Source organism: Sceloporus occidentalis, unplaced genomic scaffold (genome assembly GCF_023333645.1).
Source record: "Sceloporus occidentalis isolate IW3139 unplaced genomic scaffold, rSceOcc1.0.p SCAF_2, whole genome shotgun sequence".
NCBI classification, from domain to species: domain Eukaryota; kingdom Metazoa; phylum Chordata; class Lepidosauria; order Squamata; family Phrynosomatidae; genus Sceloporus; species Sceloporus occidentalis.
The window spans coordinates 82,044,652-82,061,960 of record NW_028316982.1 but is presented as its reverse complement, the minus strand read 5'-3'; the positions used below and the strand labels follow the sequence as shown (position 1 = coordinate 82,061,960).

General features: G+C 38.2%; 2 protein-coding genes across 7 annotated transcripts in view; one reads left to right on the top strand and one right to left on the bottom strand.

The window, feature by feature from the left end:
• INSYN2A (inhibitory synaptic factor 2A) overlaps nucleotides 1-12,296 on the top strand; it is a 79,628-nt gene extending 67,332 nt beyond the window's left edge. For 3 of the 5 annotated variants that reach the window (XM_089510141.1, XM_089510138.1, XM_089510137.1), the window contains one exon: nucleotides 9,279-12,296. In XM_089510141.1, the coding sequence (XP_089366267.1) occupies nucleotides 9,279-9,462 (184 nt within the window). In that variant the 3' untranslated portion in view covers nucleotides 9,463-12,296. Of the gene's footprint in view, nucleotides 1-2,163; nucleotides 2,244-9,278 lie in introns of those variants that run through there. The other 2 variants (XM_089510139.1, XM_089510142.1) reach the window with 2 other exon arrangements.
• Nucleotides 1-17,309, bottom strand: part of DOCK1 (dedicator of cytokinesis 1) — a 502,791-nt gene that overhangs the window by 303,795 nt on the left and 181,687 nt on the right. The gene's annotated exons all lie outside the window — the stretch shown is intronic.

The following is a 17,309-nucleotide window of genomic DNA, read 5'->3' as shown; positions in this document are numbered from 1 at the left end:
TTCAAACGCTAAAATATAGTCCTCCTATGATTATTTCCTAACAGAACTGTTGTTTATGCTCCTACTTAACAACCATCTTTTCTTTAATATTTTGTACCCCTATCTTAGGCACTTACCATGAATTATCTTAATGAAATAACCATCTAAAGCGTTAATAATAAGCTAACTTTAGTCAGAAAGTAAGAGGCACTCTATAAGCCAATTCAAGTTATTTCAGGTTCAGAACAGATTTCTTATCTAAAGCCTGCTGCTGATTAATTTCTACAGAGAAAAACTGATTGAACCAGAATGAAATGGAAGTTTTTGAGAAATATTAGTGAATGCTGAACTAACCTGTAACTTGGCTATTTTCTATTCCTTTGGATTTTTAAAAAATGTATTTGCCTTATTGAGTAATTTAATTTTACCCTAGATATTATGTTCTCCTGATACTTAAATCTGAGCTCAACTGAAAATAGATTATTACAATCTGTGAAATGCAGCCTTCCAGTCCAGAGTAGCGAATGAAAGTTAATATGTCTTACTGGATGAAAGCTAATTAGATGATATAAAATCACTACTCACTTACGTCTCAATAGGGCATCTACTTGCTCAAGAGATTTGAGGATCAAGAGTTTTAAAATCTCAAAGCTGGACACAGTAATTCTTGAAGTAATGCCTATTCAACTGAGTTAATGCAGACTACAGAGAACAACCTTTAAATATGAAAAAATATTAAAAGGATACAATGAAAAGGCACAATATCTAGGTAAATGATACAGCAATGTTTTAAATAGTTCCATCCTCTTTCCCAGAATATATCTTGATCTGTTTCTTGTTCACGCACCTTTGGCTTCTTCCTCACATACACAAAATTCTGATTTTGTGTATGGAAATGCCAAATGCTAGATGGGTAGGCAACAGAAAGTTCAATGTGCCATTTGCCTACTTTTCTCTAAAGAAATACATACATAATGACTGGGTACAGTACAGTCTTCCAGATACTGGACTGCAATTTCTATCAGCCTTAGACAGTATACCCAGTTGCAGGGAGCTGCAGTCTTGACAATATCTGGCATGCTGCACTTTGCTTAACCCTAACCTAAAGTGAAGCAGGTTTGTTCAGAGGGCTTCTTCCTAAAGTCAGTAAGAGGTTTAAGTGGGAAATGGTCCAATAGGAACAGAATTAGTGGGCAGCAAAAGTGGAGAAGACCTGGAGGTAGATTTCTTAGTTTTGCATGTTAGATTTCTTGGTTTTGTCCTGGGTTGTATATTGAACAGCTTTTTCTAGCTGTTTGACAGAATCTTGTTTATTCCAATGTGGCCACTATTGCCTCAGAAGGACAGATTCCCACAGATGAGATCCTATAGTAAATGCCTGGAATCATGCACCACTGATAGCAGAGATCTAGTCCAGTAATTTAGTCATACAGGATCTTTCTTGAGAGAAGGCAATGGCTATGTTTTTACAGTGTGTCCGCACTATAGGCGAGCACCCCATACGCGGCTTCCAGCTTACGCCTAAGCCACACGACGGGAGAATGAATGGTGTGCACACCCATGGTGCGCACACTCTCCCACGCCGCGAGCACAAGCCTTATTCAATTGAATGGGACTTGTGCTTACGCACTATTCAGCTTACGCAGGGGGGTTGAACGGATCCCTTGCGTAAGCCAAGGGTGCGCTGTAGTAAATTAAGGCAGCTAACAAACTGTCTGTGAAAGACAGGTGTTGAATTATGGATATGATTCTCAGTATGTTAATTATTGTTACTGTGTGCTAGTAAATGTAATATGCATGTCAATTTGAAATAAGATCTTTAAAAATGAAATATTGCTCCATGTCGATATATCTCAGTGATAAAATTATGGAGCCAGAACTTAGTAACCTTAATTCTAACCCCCAATTCTGCAGCAGAAGAGTTGTTTGTTGTGTTCCAGTTCAAGGTTCACCATGTTCAAGCTTTCAGACCCTATTTATTGGTCTAAAATGTGTGTGTGCACACGTGCACACTCCTTCAAGTTCCCCTCAAATTATGGTGACACCATGAATTTCTGAAATATAGAGTACATTAACAAAAATGTAATGTAGTAAGCAAAACATTTCTATCTGTGTTTATAAAGCACAGAATACTGACTCTTGAACATGTATGGTCTCTTGTACTAAATCTGATTTTCCCAAAAGCACTCTGTAATAGACCATGTGACATTTCCCACAAAGCAGTATCTGTTGGCATGATGTGAACAGCAACTGGATTGTTCTAGGTAAGAGCCTAAAAATGCAACATTTGTGAGTTCCAACTGCAGTTTGTCATAGCCTTATGCCAGCCCTATAACACATAGCCTTGAACCAGCACTGTGGCCACAAAGTAATAACTTAGTAAGCCATGATCCTACTTGGATTCCCTTTAAATTAACAGTTTGGCTGAGAAAGAACATGACAGATAGGGAAGAGTAAACTTTATAGGGATTGAAAATGTCTGATATTATTCCCAAAAAATTAGACACAAAAGATTGTAGTAAGTACAGGAACATTACATTAATCCCTCATGCAAAGAAATTCATGCTCAAAATTCTACAACAAAGGCTCCTTTCATATATGGAACAAGACACTCTAGAGGTGCAAGCTGGGTTCAGGAAAGAAAGAGGCACAAGGCACCACATTTCACTCATTCATTAGATAATGGAGCACACCAGAGAATTCCAGAAGAAAATCAGCATGTGTTTGACTGCATAGATCATGGAAAAACTAGGGATTGCTCTTAAATAATTGGGTGTGCCACTACATTGGATTGTCCTGATGCATAACCCATACTCAGGACAAGAAGCTACCATTAAAGGAGAATACAGAAAAACAGAATGGTTCCTAATCAGGAAGTCAAGGAAAGCTGCATCCATCACCTTGTTTATTCAACTTGTATGCAGAAAATATAGGTAGAGAAGTTTAGACTTGGAGGGAAGTGGAATGTAGACTGGAGGTAGAAACAAGCTATATAGATGACACCATAATGCTAGCAGAAAACAACAAAGACTTGGAACAATTGTTTTTTGTGGGTTTTTCAGGCTATGTGACCATGTTCTAGAAGAGTTGGAACAATTGCTAAAGAAAATCAAAGAAGAAAATGCAAAGGCAGGCTTACTACTGAACATTGCCAAAAATAATGATCACTCAAGATTTACATAAATGGGGGGATTAAAATAGTTAGAGTTCCCATACCTTGGACCAATCATTGATCAGAAAGGAGATTGCAATCAAGAAATCAGAAGATTAGGATTTGGAAGGGCAGCCCTGAAGACACTGGACAAAATCCTGAAGTGTAAAGATATATAACTGAATACTAAAGTTAAGATTTTCCATAGCATCATGTATTGATGTGAGAGTTGGACAGTGATAAAAGCTGATAGAAAGAAAATCAACTGATTTGAAATGTAATACTGGAGCAGAGTTCTGCAGGTACTGTGGACAGCTGAACAGATAAATAAATGGGTCCTAGAACAAATCCAGCCCGAACTCTCTCTAGAAGCCAAGTTGGCAAAATTGGAGCCGTCATACTTCGGCTACATCATGAGAAGGCATGACTCACTAGAAAAGACGATGATGCTTGGAAAGGTAGAAAGCAGTAGGAAGAGAGGAAGAATGGATACCAGAAGGACACACTTAATCAACGAGGACATGGTCCTGAGTCTACAGGATCTCAGCACAGCTGTTGAGGATAGAATGGCTTAGAGGTGTCTCATTCACAGGGTTACCATAAGTTGAGGTCAACTTTCAAGACAGTTAACAACAACAATACCATGTAGCAAGCAACTTCATATAGATGCTGGAACTGGAAGGTGATTAGATTTGGCAAGAAAAGAAGCAGGCAAATAACTAGAATTTTAGAAGGTAGGAAACACACTGTGACAGGATGGTTTTTGGCATTCATTTAAACTGTCCATTACCCATCAAATCCAAAACATTTTCCTGGACATTTGGGAATACAGTTGTCCGGTCCAGACCCCACCACCACCATGGATAGCAGAAAATGCAGGACCTTAAGTCCCATTCTTTTCAATGGGGGTGTCCGTGCTCCCATTGAAAAAGCCAGGGCTTGCCATCCACTGAAGTTCAAAACATGGATGACAAGCCCACAGTTGGTGCGGGGACACTGTATACCCTCTGGACATTTGTTAGGGGGATCTCTTGTACACATGAAAACTATATGAGTTTGATGATTCAAGCCTTATGGATGATCACCTACCTTTTTTGGAAACCAAAGAACACAAGTATTGCTGGGTGGTTGTAAATTATCACTGTAGCAGTTCCAACAGTTCAGAGCTAAATCACTGCAGATTTTAATATAAATTTGCTTGTTCAATAATGTGAATGTTAGAAATGAAATCAGGAATCATACAGCAATCCATTCCACTTAGCAAAAGTCAACTGCCCAGTTCCTAGCTGTTCACATCTTTCATTTATGCCACAAGTGGTTTGAAATTGATTTAGAAAGAGTGTCCTAGCCTTAATACTTAGCAGGTTCTGTAGCTGAAAGTTAAATATTCTTTTAAAGCTGGTGTGTCCCAGTAATTAATGTATGTGTACAGCTGTTAGGTCAGATTCCCAAATGGCCCATCTTAACCTCTTCTCCTGGGAAACATGATGCCTTGGGAATGCATTTCTCATGTTTCCAGCATGCCACCACTAGCGCAACTCTGCTGGGGAATAAATTGTGCAGTCCCTGAGCACCATGTTTCTCAGCATGCTCACTGGGATTTTGGTAGCTGGTTTCTAGCAACAGTGGGACAGTAAGGCCTTCCAGCAGACTAGAAGAAACCCATGTGGCTCCACAACTGAAGGAAGTTAGCTACCAAACAATGGAATTGGCTGATCTAGATTTTAATAGCTTTATTTCTTTAAAAAGAAAGGAATACAGTGATGTCTTTAGTTTCTTACTGACGTTAACCATATTTTTAAAATTAACTTTGTCAGTTATGGCTTGAATCTCACTCTTAACCTATTTTGAGTTTGACCTTGTTTGCAATCTGTTAATCAGAGACTTTCTGATTAGCTTTTAGAGCAGAGCTGTTGTAAGTATTTTGGTACTCAAAATGTAACAGATTTGTTAAATTTAACAGAATTTAACAGATGAAAAAACAAAGCACCTCTGTCACTGTTCCAATGTGCTCTTGAGAATAAATGGGGTGGAAGGATGAGACCAATGGAGAATTACATGTTTCAATCTGACACCATGGGAGATGTCTATAACTGAAGAAACAAAGATATAGACCTGGCATTCTGTGGTAAATTAATGATGTCCGTAGAAGAAGAGTTTCCCAGTCTCCCCTGCAGTTTATGCTACTCTACTAAAAGCTTCCCAGAAAAGTGGAAGACACTCCCTGCCAAATAATATAGGATTGAGTATAGGGGGTTTAGTAAAGACTAAAATAGCTGTGAACCTGATTCTGTTAGGATCCATTTAGGCAGACTCTCTGCAGCAGCTCTTAACGCCTCCATCGTACATTGATCAGAAGGGGCTCCAACAATCAAAAAAGAGTATCATATCCAAGGGTACAAATGGCTGGAAGCAAGAAGGAGTGATAGAAAAGCCTTTTCTTTGAATTATCTTTGAAATTATCTTCAAAGTGGCTTAGGATCCAAAGATTATTTGGGAAACCAGCTGCACTGGCTACTGGTCTCTTTCCTGGAAGAATTCAAAGTTCTGACCTTTAAAGCCCTACAACAGCTTAGGTCCTGACTATCTGAAAGACTTTTATCTCCTTATGTAAGCCAAAGTATACATTTAGATCTGTAGAGGAGGGCTTTCTCAGAGTCCCACCATGCTCACAGGTGTAGACTCATAGTATCATAAAGTTGGAAGAGACCACAAGGGCCATGCAGGAACTCACAATCAAGGCAACCCCGACAGATGCCATCCAGCCTCTTATTTAAAAAACTCCATAGAAGGAGATTCCACCACTTTCCGAGGGAGTGTGTTTCACTGTCTACCAGCTCTTACTGTCAGGAGGTTCCTTCTAATGTGAAGTCGAAGACTTTCATGGCCGGCATCCATGGTTTTTTGTGGGTTTTTCGGGCTATGTGGCCATGTTCTAGAAGATTTTCTTCCTGACGTTTCGCCAGCATCTGTGGCTGGCATCTTCAGAGAATGCTTGCCTGGAAAAAGTGGGTCTATATATACTGTGTGAGCCTGGGAATGCAGGAGTGATTTGCATGTTTATTGTTCTGTGCTGATGGCAGGCCTCAGGCTGGGAGGCTAATGCAAAAGAGGATTAGTGTCTGCTAATTGGTGATCATTATCTGCTGGGAAAGCCCCTGACTCTGACTGGTTTCCCATTTGCAATTGCTGAGTCCTTATTTTGCTATTCCTCAGGACTGGTAGCCAAATTTTGTTCACTTTAAGGGTTTCCTCTTTCCGGTTGAAATTATCCAGATGTTTGTGGATTTCAATGGCTTCCCTGTGCATCCTGACATGGTAGTGGTTGGCATGGTCCAGAATTTCCATGTTTTCAAACAGTATTTTATGCCCAGGCAAAGCTAAGGACCAGAGAGACCCTCTCACAGCCACAGGAGTTTACTGCATACCATGCAGCTGCGGACAAGCTACATAGGGACCACCAAATGCAGTGTGCAAACAATAATCAAGGAACACAAGAGACACTGAAGACTGGGCCAGCCAGAAAAATCAACAGTAGCAGAACATGCCACAAACCATTATCATTCCACAAGACAAGCAGGGTTAAATATTAAAAAATATTATCTTATTTCCCAGATTGCTGTGCATCACACCATTACTAATTACCCCTTTGCTACAGCTGGAAATCATGCCTCTTTGTTTTTATAAATTGAATCTGAAATGTATTTTACTAATATATGTTGATCTCTGAGTTGTAATTTCTTCCAAATCTTTTTCTTCCCCTCCCTTAACTGCAGGGCAGCCAGCAGGGCTTTTTTATACAGCACATATTACTTACAATTTAAGATGCATATTTTATGAGTTTAACTTTATTCTTATGTGGCAATTTTAAACCTTCAAATGAGAAATAGTTTTGAATTTGTTTCTCCCTTGCAATCGTTATGTTTTGAAATTTTGTTTGATAATGCGATAGCATTCTATCACAGCATTCTATCAATCTGGCTAGCTTTATCTTTATAACTGGCTGAGCTTCAAGGTTGGGTTAAGTTATACACAGCAAAGATAAAGAAACAGCAAAGAGGTCATTATTTCAGTATGTTTGTAACATTTCATAGACTTTAAAAAATACACAAAAATCAGACACTATCATTTGATTGCATGAACAGGCTTCACATTTAGAATTCTATAAAGAACAATGAGGCAAGGGTCTATTCCAATATTAGTTACTTGTACTGGGATTGCTTCATTTATCTCCAGTAATAGCAAATTTACCTCTAAAATTAGCAAATAAAATTTATTCCTCAACTAGAATTTACAACCAGGGCAGAGATAACTGCAGTGCACCTTTATCATGGGGCCTAATTGTAATTATCTAGTTAAGCGTCTTCCGATATTATAGATGTCTCTCTGTGTGTGAAAGTGGGGGAGTAGACTTGCCATCCTCCTTAAATCTACACATAGAGAGTGATTTATCTGAAGAGGAGAATCTCTTGTATCTTTTTCACCTCTCTACAGTTTTTAGAACCTTGACTTTCAATATTTAAAATTGTGTCCATAGAGGAGCCTCTCATCTTCACATAGTTGACTTCCATGTGCTATGTAACATATAACTATGGAAATGGAGCTAGTAAGGTCACCCTCGTTCCATGTTTACTTAATACAAAGTTATAAATGTTTGAAGACTACTAATTTATCCCTAGTCAAATTCCAGAAACACAACATGTATGCATATGTTCACTATATGGCATTACATTTCAACATTTCACTAGAATTTTGGTAACATTATTTCAGTCTTTAATACTTTGATGCTGTGCACATGGCTTGAGATAATGCAGAAGCAACATTGGCGGGGTACACACCGCCAGAAAAAGGTGCGTCCCCGGCGCCTCTATTTGCTCCACAGGAGTGCCACAGCAACCAAATTGCGTGGCGCTCCTGCACAGCAAAAAAGGAGCGCCAGGAAGCGGCTCCTTTTTGCGGTGCACTTCCGCCGCCCCAAAGTGCCAGCGACGGCATGGAGACATCACAGCTGCGCCTCCCCGTTTGGAGGCGGCACAGCTGCAACATCACCGTTACACGCCGCATCTGGTGGGCATGCTGCAGCTGCGGCGCCCTCTTCACATCCAAAGTTTGCCAGCTGTGTGGGTGCTCCGCCCACCAGGGAACCCTCGCACATGACGAAGGCACCTCAAAGGCCTGTCTGGATCGGGCCATAATTTTAGAATTTAGGATAACCTAAGGGAAAAGGACATAATTTCTAAATCTCAAGGACTGTCTTTGCTCTCAGCCTCCTCAACAAACACACATGATTGTAACATAATTGTGGCCTGAATCCATTTGGACACTCCCAACTAGAATAAATCTACTGAATATATTGTTGAGCAGTGAGTCAACCTATAGATAAACTGTCCAGAATTCAATGGAACTACTCTAGTTTGAAATTAATAGTGGTATTCAGGCTCAGATTTTTCAGTACAGACATAATGACAGACAATTCCAGGATGCAGACAGCAAAGAGTATCTTGCAACTGAATATGGGAAGGTGGGGGCTCAATAAAGAAAGGTGTTCGCTGAGTGGTACTGGACATGCAAAAATATCCTATATTCTGTTCCTGTAATCTCCTAGGACTAGAAACCTTTATATCTATAACTTAGGTGTACTACTGCTGGTTAGACCAATGGTCCAGTACACTGGTGCCTCGGGTTACGAAATTAATTCGTTCCGCCATTCCTTTCGTAACCCGAAAATTTCGTAACCCGAAAAATAATCCGTTAGCACTGGAAAGCCTATAGCTGCACTTTGCAGCATTTGAATTTCGCGCTGAAATGAATTTCGTAACCCAAAAAATATTTCATAACCCGAAACAGTTTTTGCCAATCCAACTTTTTCGTATCCCGGAAATTTCGTAACCCGATCATTTCGTATCCCGAGGCACCAGTGTATATAAGCCTGTGGGGTGCTGTTAATATTTGTATATTTAACTGACATATTTAAAGGATGTTTTATATTTCATAGTTCATTTGAACTATTTAATAATTACTTGTCAACATGATGTGTTGAAAGAGATATTTGGTTGTCTTTAATTTGTCACACTCATTATAAATGTTGACTTAATAAGAATTCTTATATCAACTGATTATGGTTTTCTTTTTTCCCTCCACTATTTAGTGTGGAATTAGATTTTAAGCAGCAAGAAGACAAACTTCAGCCAGTTCTGAGAAAACTTCATCCTATTGAGGAAACTCAGGTTGCACCTTTGCCTTATTCCCAGGAGAGTTACTCCTCAACTCCCAAGCAAAAATCCAAAACTGAATCAAAAAAGCATGGAAGATGGAAACTCTGGTTTCTTTAACTAAGTCCATAAAAGATGGAATTTAAGGCCTTCTTCAAAAAAACAAAAACAAAAAAAACATCCACACCCAATATTGTGGAATTTTTAAAAAAGAGGATCTTGGTCATTTGAGCAGGCGACTGTCAGCAATGTTACTCTGACAATACTGAGGAAGCGTTCTGTTCCCACCATGTGTACCAAAAAAGGCCTTTGTACCTATGAACTAATTTTCAGGAGCAAGGTGTTAAATGTACACCTTGCCAGCTTTTTATTCAACTTTCACCAGTGTGGGATGTAAAAGATTTTTTAAAAATCAGGATAGAAAATCATGTTAGCAGAGGTGAAGTAAAACTACTCTCCCCCAAGTTCCTTAACCCACAATCATTTTTTTAAAGAAAACATTTTAATGTCAAACTGCCATCTTCTTCACACCTGAGTATCTCAGTCCAGTTATTTATGTGAAGGGAAAAGAAAGCAAGTCTTTTGTTTCCAAAGGTCTTCATTACACATTTAATTTTCCAGAAATGCTTGGGTTGGATAGTGCCATTTTCAGCACATAAATATCTTGAGGAAAGCACAATATTTTTCATATGGTCCAAGACCATGAATTATCTTTAAGATGTGACTATGTGTATATACTTGCCTTTATGTGCTGTAGCATTAAGCCAAGTGATTGCATCTCAGTGAAATGCTGGCACCTCTGATTTAAAATCATGCTCATCTCCAGACCTCTGCTCATTTTAACTGGTGAGCACTCAAAAGCCACCCAAAGTCAGGACATGCCTTTAATCACTGAAAGTTGACAGGGTCAAAGCTAGGAGCACTAAGCTCTCTTAGATATCATTTTTATCTGTTGGTACCCAACAGCTACAATTATATGTTCTGGCACCATATTTGGGGTGGGGGGAGAAGAAGAAAAGAGTCAGATAACATTGGCAGCTGCCACAATTTAATACTCTTTTGTAATTCAATCTTAAGGAAACACTATACACTATTAACACGCTGTGCCAGAAATTTTATAATGTGTTGTGCTTTTTAAGAGTTCACCAGAGCCTGGCAATTTTATTTAGCTGCACCATAAAATATCCAACCATCCTAATTGCCATTCAGTACAAAATTCAGTACACAAATCAGAACACTGAATGAAAGTGCTGTATAATTATACAACTTTAAGAGTAACATTTAAAATGTTCATTTAATTATACACTTTGGGCATGAAACAGCCACAATTAAAACACTTTTAATTCCCACCGTTTTCAATGTGAGGATGTTAGAGCACTTGTATAACTCTCCCAATTATTGCAATTTGAGAGTGTGTAACTTTGAATGGATTGTACTCCGAATTATTTCCTTTGGAAAAATTATTATGTAACGGCTTTCTTCAGTAACATTTCTGTTACGCAAGAATCCTGATTTTTTATGCTTTAGATTTCAATAGTACATGGTGGGTACTCGGCCTACAATTTCCTATCATGGAACACTGCATAGGCATTTTTCCAGTATTGGGAAACAAAAGAGAGGCAGAAGAAATAATGTTGTTGGTATATTTGTCACCAAAAAAGATATTTGAATGTGTAATATATTCTGCTTACTAATCAAATTGATCATTTAAATATGGATTTTATATAGACCCCAAAGCAAGCAATCTGGTTTTTTTCTGGGAAGAAAAATGCTTGAGTTACTAAGTTGATGAAAACATGATTGTTATGGTCAAAACACAACTTCCTATTTATGCTTTAATGAAAAACTCACATCTTTCTAGTAAAATTCCAAGAGGGCTACAACTCATTGTACATAAGCAAATAATATTCTAAAATATTTTTTTTTTTTTGGTGAAAGCAGAAGGACGAAAAAGGCATTACTGTGCCATGAAGGAAAGTGCAATTGTTTTTTGTTCAAGGGATGGCTGGGAAATGAAGTGTAATGTATTTTATAATGTTTTTAATTAAAGTTCAAAATCTGTTTACAAAAGATCCCCCATAAATATTTTAGAATCCCAAATATCTCAGAGCATTAAATATTTTATTTTTATGGAAATCAAGGCAAACCCTCAAATATATACATATATAGATTAGATTAAGATGTTTGTTGTGATACTGCAAACAGCATCTTCACATACATAAGCAGCCCTGTTCCTGTAACCACTTACCACATGATCTCAAGGATCATGATCGTACCCTCATCTAGAAAAGTGCAAGTGGGAAGTCTTTGTGTATAGTCTGAACTTTGTTTACTTTTGCTAACAATACCAAATTCACAAGCTGCTTTCAAGATTTCCTTCAGTCCACAAAGGAGATTACAATCCAATGCATGGAGTAAACAAACCAGAGTTGAGCTGCTTACATACAGTGTCTCACATTGGTTCAATAGACCAGAAGTATATGGTCCCTATCTTCACACAAATAATGTGCAGGCATGGAGCAACACATGGATATGTTGATTTTCATGGTTTTGCTCTTACCCAGCCCAGTTGACACACAACTTAAGACTAAAATTCCCTTGTAGGTTGTTAGTTCAGAGATGGCTAGTTGTGGGGAAACAAATGTACACAACCTAAGATGTACCTGAAGTATATTCTGGTTTATAGCTTATTCATAACACTTTTAATTGCTTTTGAGTTTGGGCCAAAATTAATACTGTATGCGTACATGTATACATATTATAAACATACAGCTTTCTCAGCCTTTGATCTCTGTGTTTCAGAAATGGCCCATATTCTCATGGGCTTCCCATTCACATGCAAATTTCCAAAAATATTTCTCCTTGTTGCCAAGTAACATGCAAGCTACCATCATACAGGCATCCAAAGTGGAAAAGATAGACATGCTCCAAAATCCATGTTGAAGATTTTTTTTTACAAAAAACCACCTAATTAAGTGTTCTATATTTGAACATAGTATTTTCCTAAACCGCTTGCAAATTTTAATTTTTACATTTCTTCTTTCAAAAGGTAAAATACATTTTCTTGCTCAAAATTGTGTTATCGTATCATACTATGTAAATTGTAATAAAACATTCTTTGCAATTGTGTAAAACGTATCATACTGTATTACATTTAGGATGATTCCAGCACAATTTAGAATTTTATGGAGGGAGGATTAGAAATTGTATCCCAGTGCAGTATGTGATTGAGATGTAAAGTGATGATAGTTACATTTAACTGAAATCTCTTTTTAAAAGGCAGGTAGGACATCCAAAATAAGTATATCTTCACATTTCAATCTGGCCTATATCTTAATTTGCTGCTAAATTTGTTAACAATCTCATGTGGTTCCAATCAGTGATTTACTTATAAAAACAAGGTACCATGCTTTGACTCCATTTCTAACCAATAAATGCTGTAATAATTTTATATTACTTGCTATTTTCATACTGCAGAGACAATGTTTTCTAAGTTTGCATCAATGTGCATAAAGCAACATTGACATAGATCTTTGTTTTGAAAATAATCCATGTAAATATCACTTAGTTTCTTAAAAAGCAAGCACCAGACCACTGTAAGATACTTTCTATAGTTAGGATAAAATGGGGGGGAAAATTAAAAATCAAATAGATGAATTGCTTCCTTTTATTATACCTTAAAAATAACCCTTGCTTGTGAAAACACTTTTGCACAAGAAGAAACTGGCTGTCCCTACAACTTTCATTACTGTATTAAGCTTCTCAAATCCAATAGATTAATTTTTCATGAGCACTTTAAAATCAAATGAGTTGTTAAAATAGTATTGGTCTAACATCATCTTTGTCATAGCACTGAGCTGATAGTATTTGTAAACTTGATAATTATAATTGCCAAAAACAGCACCATAAAAGGCACAGCATTTCTCTGTGCTACAGTAAAGCAGGGAGCTTCCAAGATCTCGTTGCATTATTACTATATCAATAAAGTATGAGTGCAAGCTATTTAAATTAATGTGGACTTGAAGTATACATCACCATTTAGGTAGAATGCAATTCTTGAGATGTTTTGTTTTTAAACACTGTAAGCTTCTTCCATTTTCTATTATAACAGATGAATACTTAAAAACAAAAAGAAACCAAAAATAATAACTCATGAAATATTACTTGACCACAATACACAAAAGGATGTATTTATACTTATGTAGAAAAGCAACCTACTAGAGAGCCATATAAATATTGTAGTGAAGTGCTTCCCAAGCTATCTGATGTCCATGTCAGTCCACAAGTCCATGGACAACCACTTTATGGAAGCTACTAAATCAGTGTTACTGAATGAGGCGAACCACTAGCCTTGCAGGCTAAGGAAGATGACAGCTGCAGCTCTGTAAGCATCATGTATGTCCACAGGAAAGGAAAATACTGATCCATCTTAGAACTTTTAAAATGACTGAGGCAAAGTATGTGTAGTATTTTGAACATATTAAAAGCAAGGCACTTGGTTTAGATGTTCTTAGGTACTGTTCCCTTAATCCTTGGCCATTGGCTGGTCTTGCTGTATGGATTTGATCCCAGATGCAAATTCTGCAGGGCCAAGTGCCACCTGGTAAGTGGAGGGCATGGCATTTCCATCCAGATCAACTAAAACGGGCTCAATAAACTGGTTCCCTATACAGAGCCCCTACTTTAACCCACTAGTTACAAATAATTACTAACATGTAACTGACTCCCTTTTTGCAATATTGAAAGAGTAACTAGGGTCCCTTACAAAGGATAAGTTCACACCTTTTTGATGTAAGTGTTTCAATTAATTTTATAGTTACCAGGAATATGACTTCATTATTTAGGTGTATTTTATACTACAGTGCGCCTGCATTATACACAAGCGCGGCTTACGTGGCTTCCAGCATATGCTGGAAGCCTGCACCAGAAAATCCTAGGCTCACCAGGAAGAAGTAATGGGGCGCACACCATCGCATGCACGAGCCCCATTATTTTTAATGGGGCTTGAGCATATGCGTTTTTCCCCTTACACAGGGGGGTCCGGAACAGATCCCCCATGTAAAAGAAGGGCGCACTGTATTAGCTACTGATTTCTAGCATTTTGACAGCTTTGAGAAACAGTAACTAATCCTATTCTTGCATAATTTTTTTAACTTTAAAATAAGTAACTGCATCAGTTATTAACTACATTCTGAAGATTTGGCACTGCAACTAATTACTTTTTAAGTCATTTCTTCGTGCCAAAGCCTAGAATCTAGGCCTACTGGGTGTGTTAGCAACCAATATACGTATTTTTGTGATTCACTGCCTATAGATTAACATACACTATTTGTTGCAAGGTTCCAAAGCACCCTAATGCTGTCTACATATGTGCAAACAGAAAGTGGTTTATGGCCAGCACTATATCCATGAAGCTTTTGAATGTGAAATGTGCCTGTCAAAGCAAAAGCGTTAGCCTCACAGCCGGAACAAGCCTAACAGGGCTGGCAAGGCAAGCTTTTCTGTGGACTTGGGAGTACAGAGTATCTTGTTCCTAGTCTTGTGAAGTCAATGGTGCATGTGAATTCAGGTCTTCCTAACTGTTCAAATAGGTCATCAACCAGGGATACTGGGCAGCCATCAAAGGTAGACTTAATTTCCCCCAAAAAACTATACAGAAAGGCATACTCTTTATCACACTATGATAAGAGAACAGGGATGCTTCTTTGGAGGCTCTATAACTCAACTATGAACTCTAGGGAGCACATGTTCCTCACTAGATCTCATACAGGTTGACTCTCCCTTATCTGGAATTCTAAAATCTGAAATATTTCAAAATTGTTCTCATAGGTGGCTGAGATACTTACACCTTTGCTTCATGGTGGCTCAGTGTACACAAACTTTGCTTCATGCATAAAATTGTTTACAACATTGTGTATAACCTTCAGACTATGTGTACAAGGTGTATAAATGAATGTCATGCTTAGACTTGGGTCTCATCTCCAAGATAGCTCATTATGTATATGCAAATGTTTCAAAATCTAAAACACTTCTGGTCTCAAACATTGAGGATAAGAGTGACTCAACCTGTATTATTACCAGCACTTTGAAGAATGAAAGAAGCTAGACATCTCCTAGCTCAGACTGATTTGCAGAAAAATCAACTCTTTTCCCACCATTCCTTAGAAAGCAGTTAATATCCTCTGCCTAGTTCTACAGATCTTTGGATGCTGCTGTGACCTCATAGTGATTCTGTTATCTTGCAGTCAGTTTCCAAGTACACATGAATAGCAGGACCCCCTGCAAGATTTTGATTGATAAATTTCTGAGTGTCTGTATGTTTCCCTCTCTCACACACACATAAACACACTGCAAAAGTCCACTGCCCTGCTACTATACATAGCCTGGCAATTATAAGACTTGCAGTCTTTCTGCATCCCAAACTTTTATCTAAAATCTCCATGAGTACAGACAACAGATGGGAAATCTAAGATACCTGGGGCCTTTCCTTTACTTAAATGAAAATAAAATAAATGGCTAAAAAGGGAGGAGGAAACTGTTACTGGCAGGTTTCTGTTGCAGAGCTCTATAATAATCAATCCTTGAATATTTCAATAAAATAGTGAACGAGATAGTTGTCTTGTCAAAGGTTAAGTATTATTGCGGAAGTATTTGATGGTCAGGGCTCCATCATGGGATAATAATCTACTACCAGGCATTGGGGAGGGGCATATTGCCCACCTACAGTACTTTACAGTCCCCCACATTTCCATTTCTATTGTCCACAACTAGCTGCCAGCCCCCCCCCCCCACACACACACACATATCTCGGGGTGCTACTAGCCATTTCATCACATTTTCAAGTGTTTTCACTTGTCTCCTTTTTTAAGCCTGCAGATCTAACTTCAAATGAGGCTTCCTGTTTCAGTCACTTCCTGCTTTGAAGAATGACGTCTATAGGCAGAAAAAAGGCCTGTATAGGCATGGGGGGCGGGGGGTTCCAAAAACGTCATAACCAAAACCAGTCCCTAAAAATCTGGGAGTGCAGAATAATGTATGGATTCAATGGTCACACACTGTCCACCTCAACACTAAGTAGTAATTCTAACAAAGACACCTAGAAATGGTGGTGTGTCATAAATCCTAGCTTATAAAAGGATGAACTACAAACAGATAAAGAATCTCTTGATACTCTATTGCTATTGTTCCTCTTCTAAACATGTCAGCATAGGTTCAATGGCCTTGGATAATTATGCTAGTGTTTTCTGTTGTCTGCATTCTCAATTTCTACATGATGGTTTGGGAGATCTATTTTCAGAAGACAGGTTCCTTGAGGACAATTCAGTGAGGCACAAGTAAGTATGCAGAGGACGATTCCCTTTTGTACCTACAGAATGGTAGAGGACTTCTGTTCAACACTTTCTCTACTTCATACCCCATCATTGTTCAAGCATGTTTCATTAAGATTCAGCTAAACTGGGCAAGATGGATAGATACTGGAAAGATAGTCCCAGCTAGCTTGTTCAAGCAGAGTGCAACAGCATAAAATAGTGAAGACATCCTACAAGGAGAATGGAAAATGACACTATGAAAGATGACACAAATGCTTACTTGATAGCTATCAAGCAGCTTCATTTCTATACAGCTGTCCTGGATTTCTCCTTCCTTTCCCCCCTTTTCAGACTTTTGACACAATGATTTAGAATTATTATCCTGAAATAGCCTATTGGCTAGGAATCAGATCTTCTACAGACTTATTGAGCTTTCTCCTGGATCTGGCACTGTTTTGGACTCATGAGAGACCTCAATTGAAGAACTCCCTACCTCAGCTCAGACTTGATGCCTTTCACCATCAAGACTCAAGCTTGAGAACTGGGTAACTCAAGAAGCCAATAGAAACTATAAAGCAAATACAAAAAGATGCTGGATGTATATATTCATGTATACATTAATAGGATCATTTTTAAAAACTATTCCAAAGGACATCT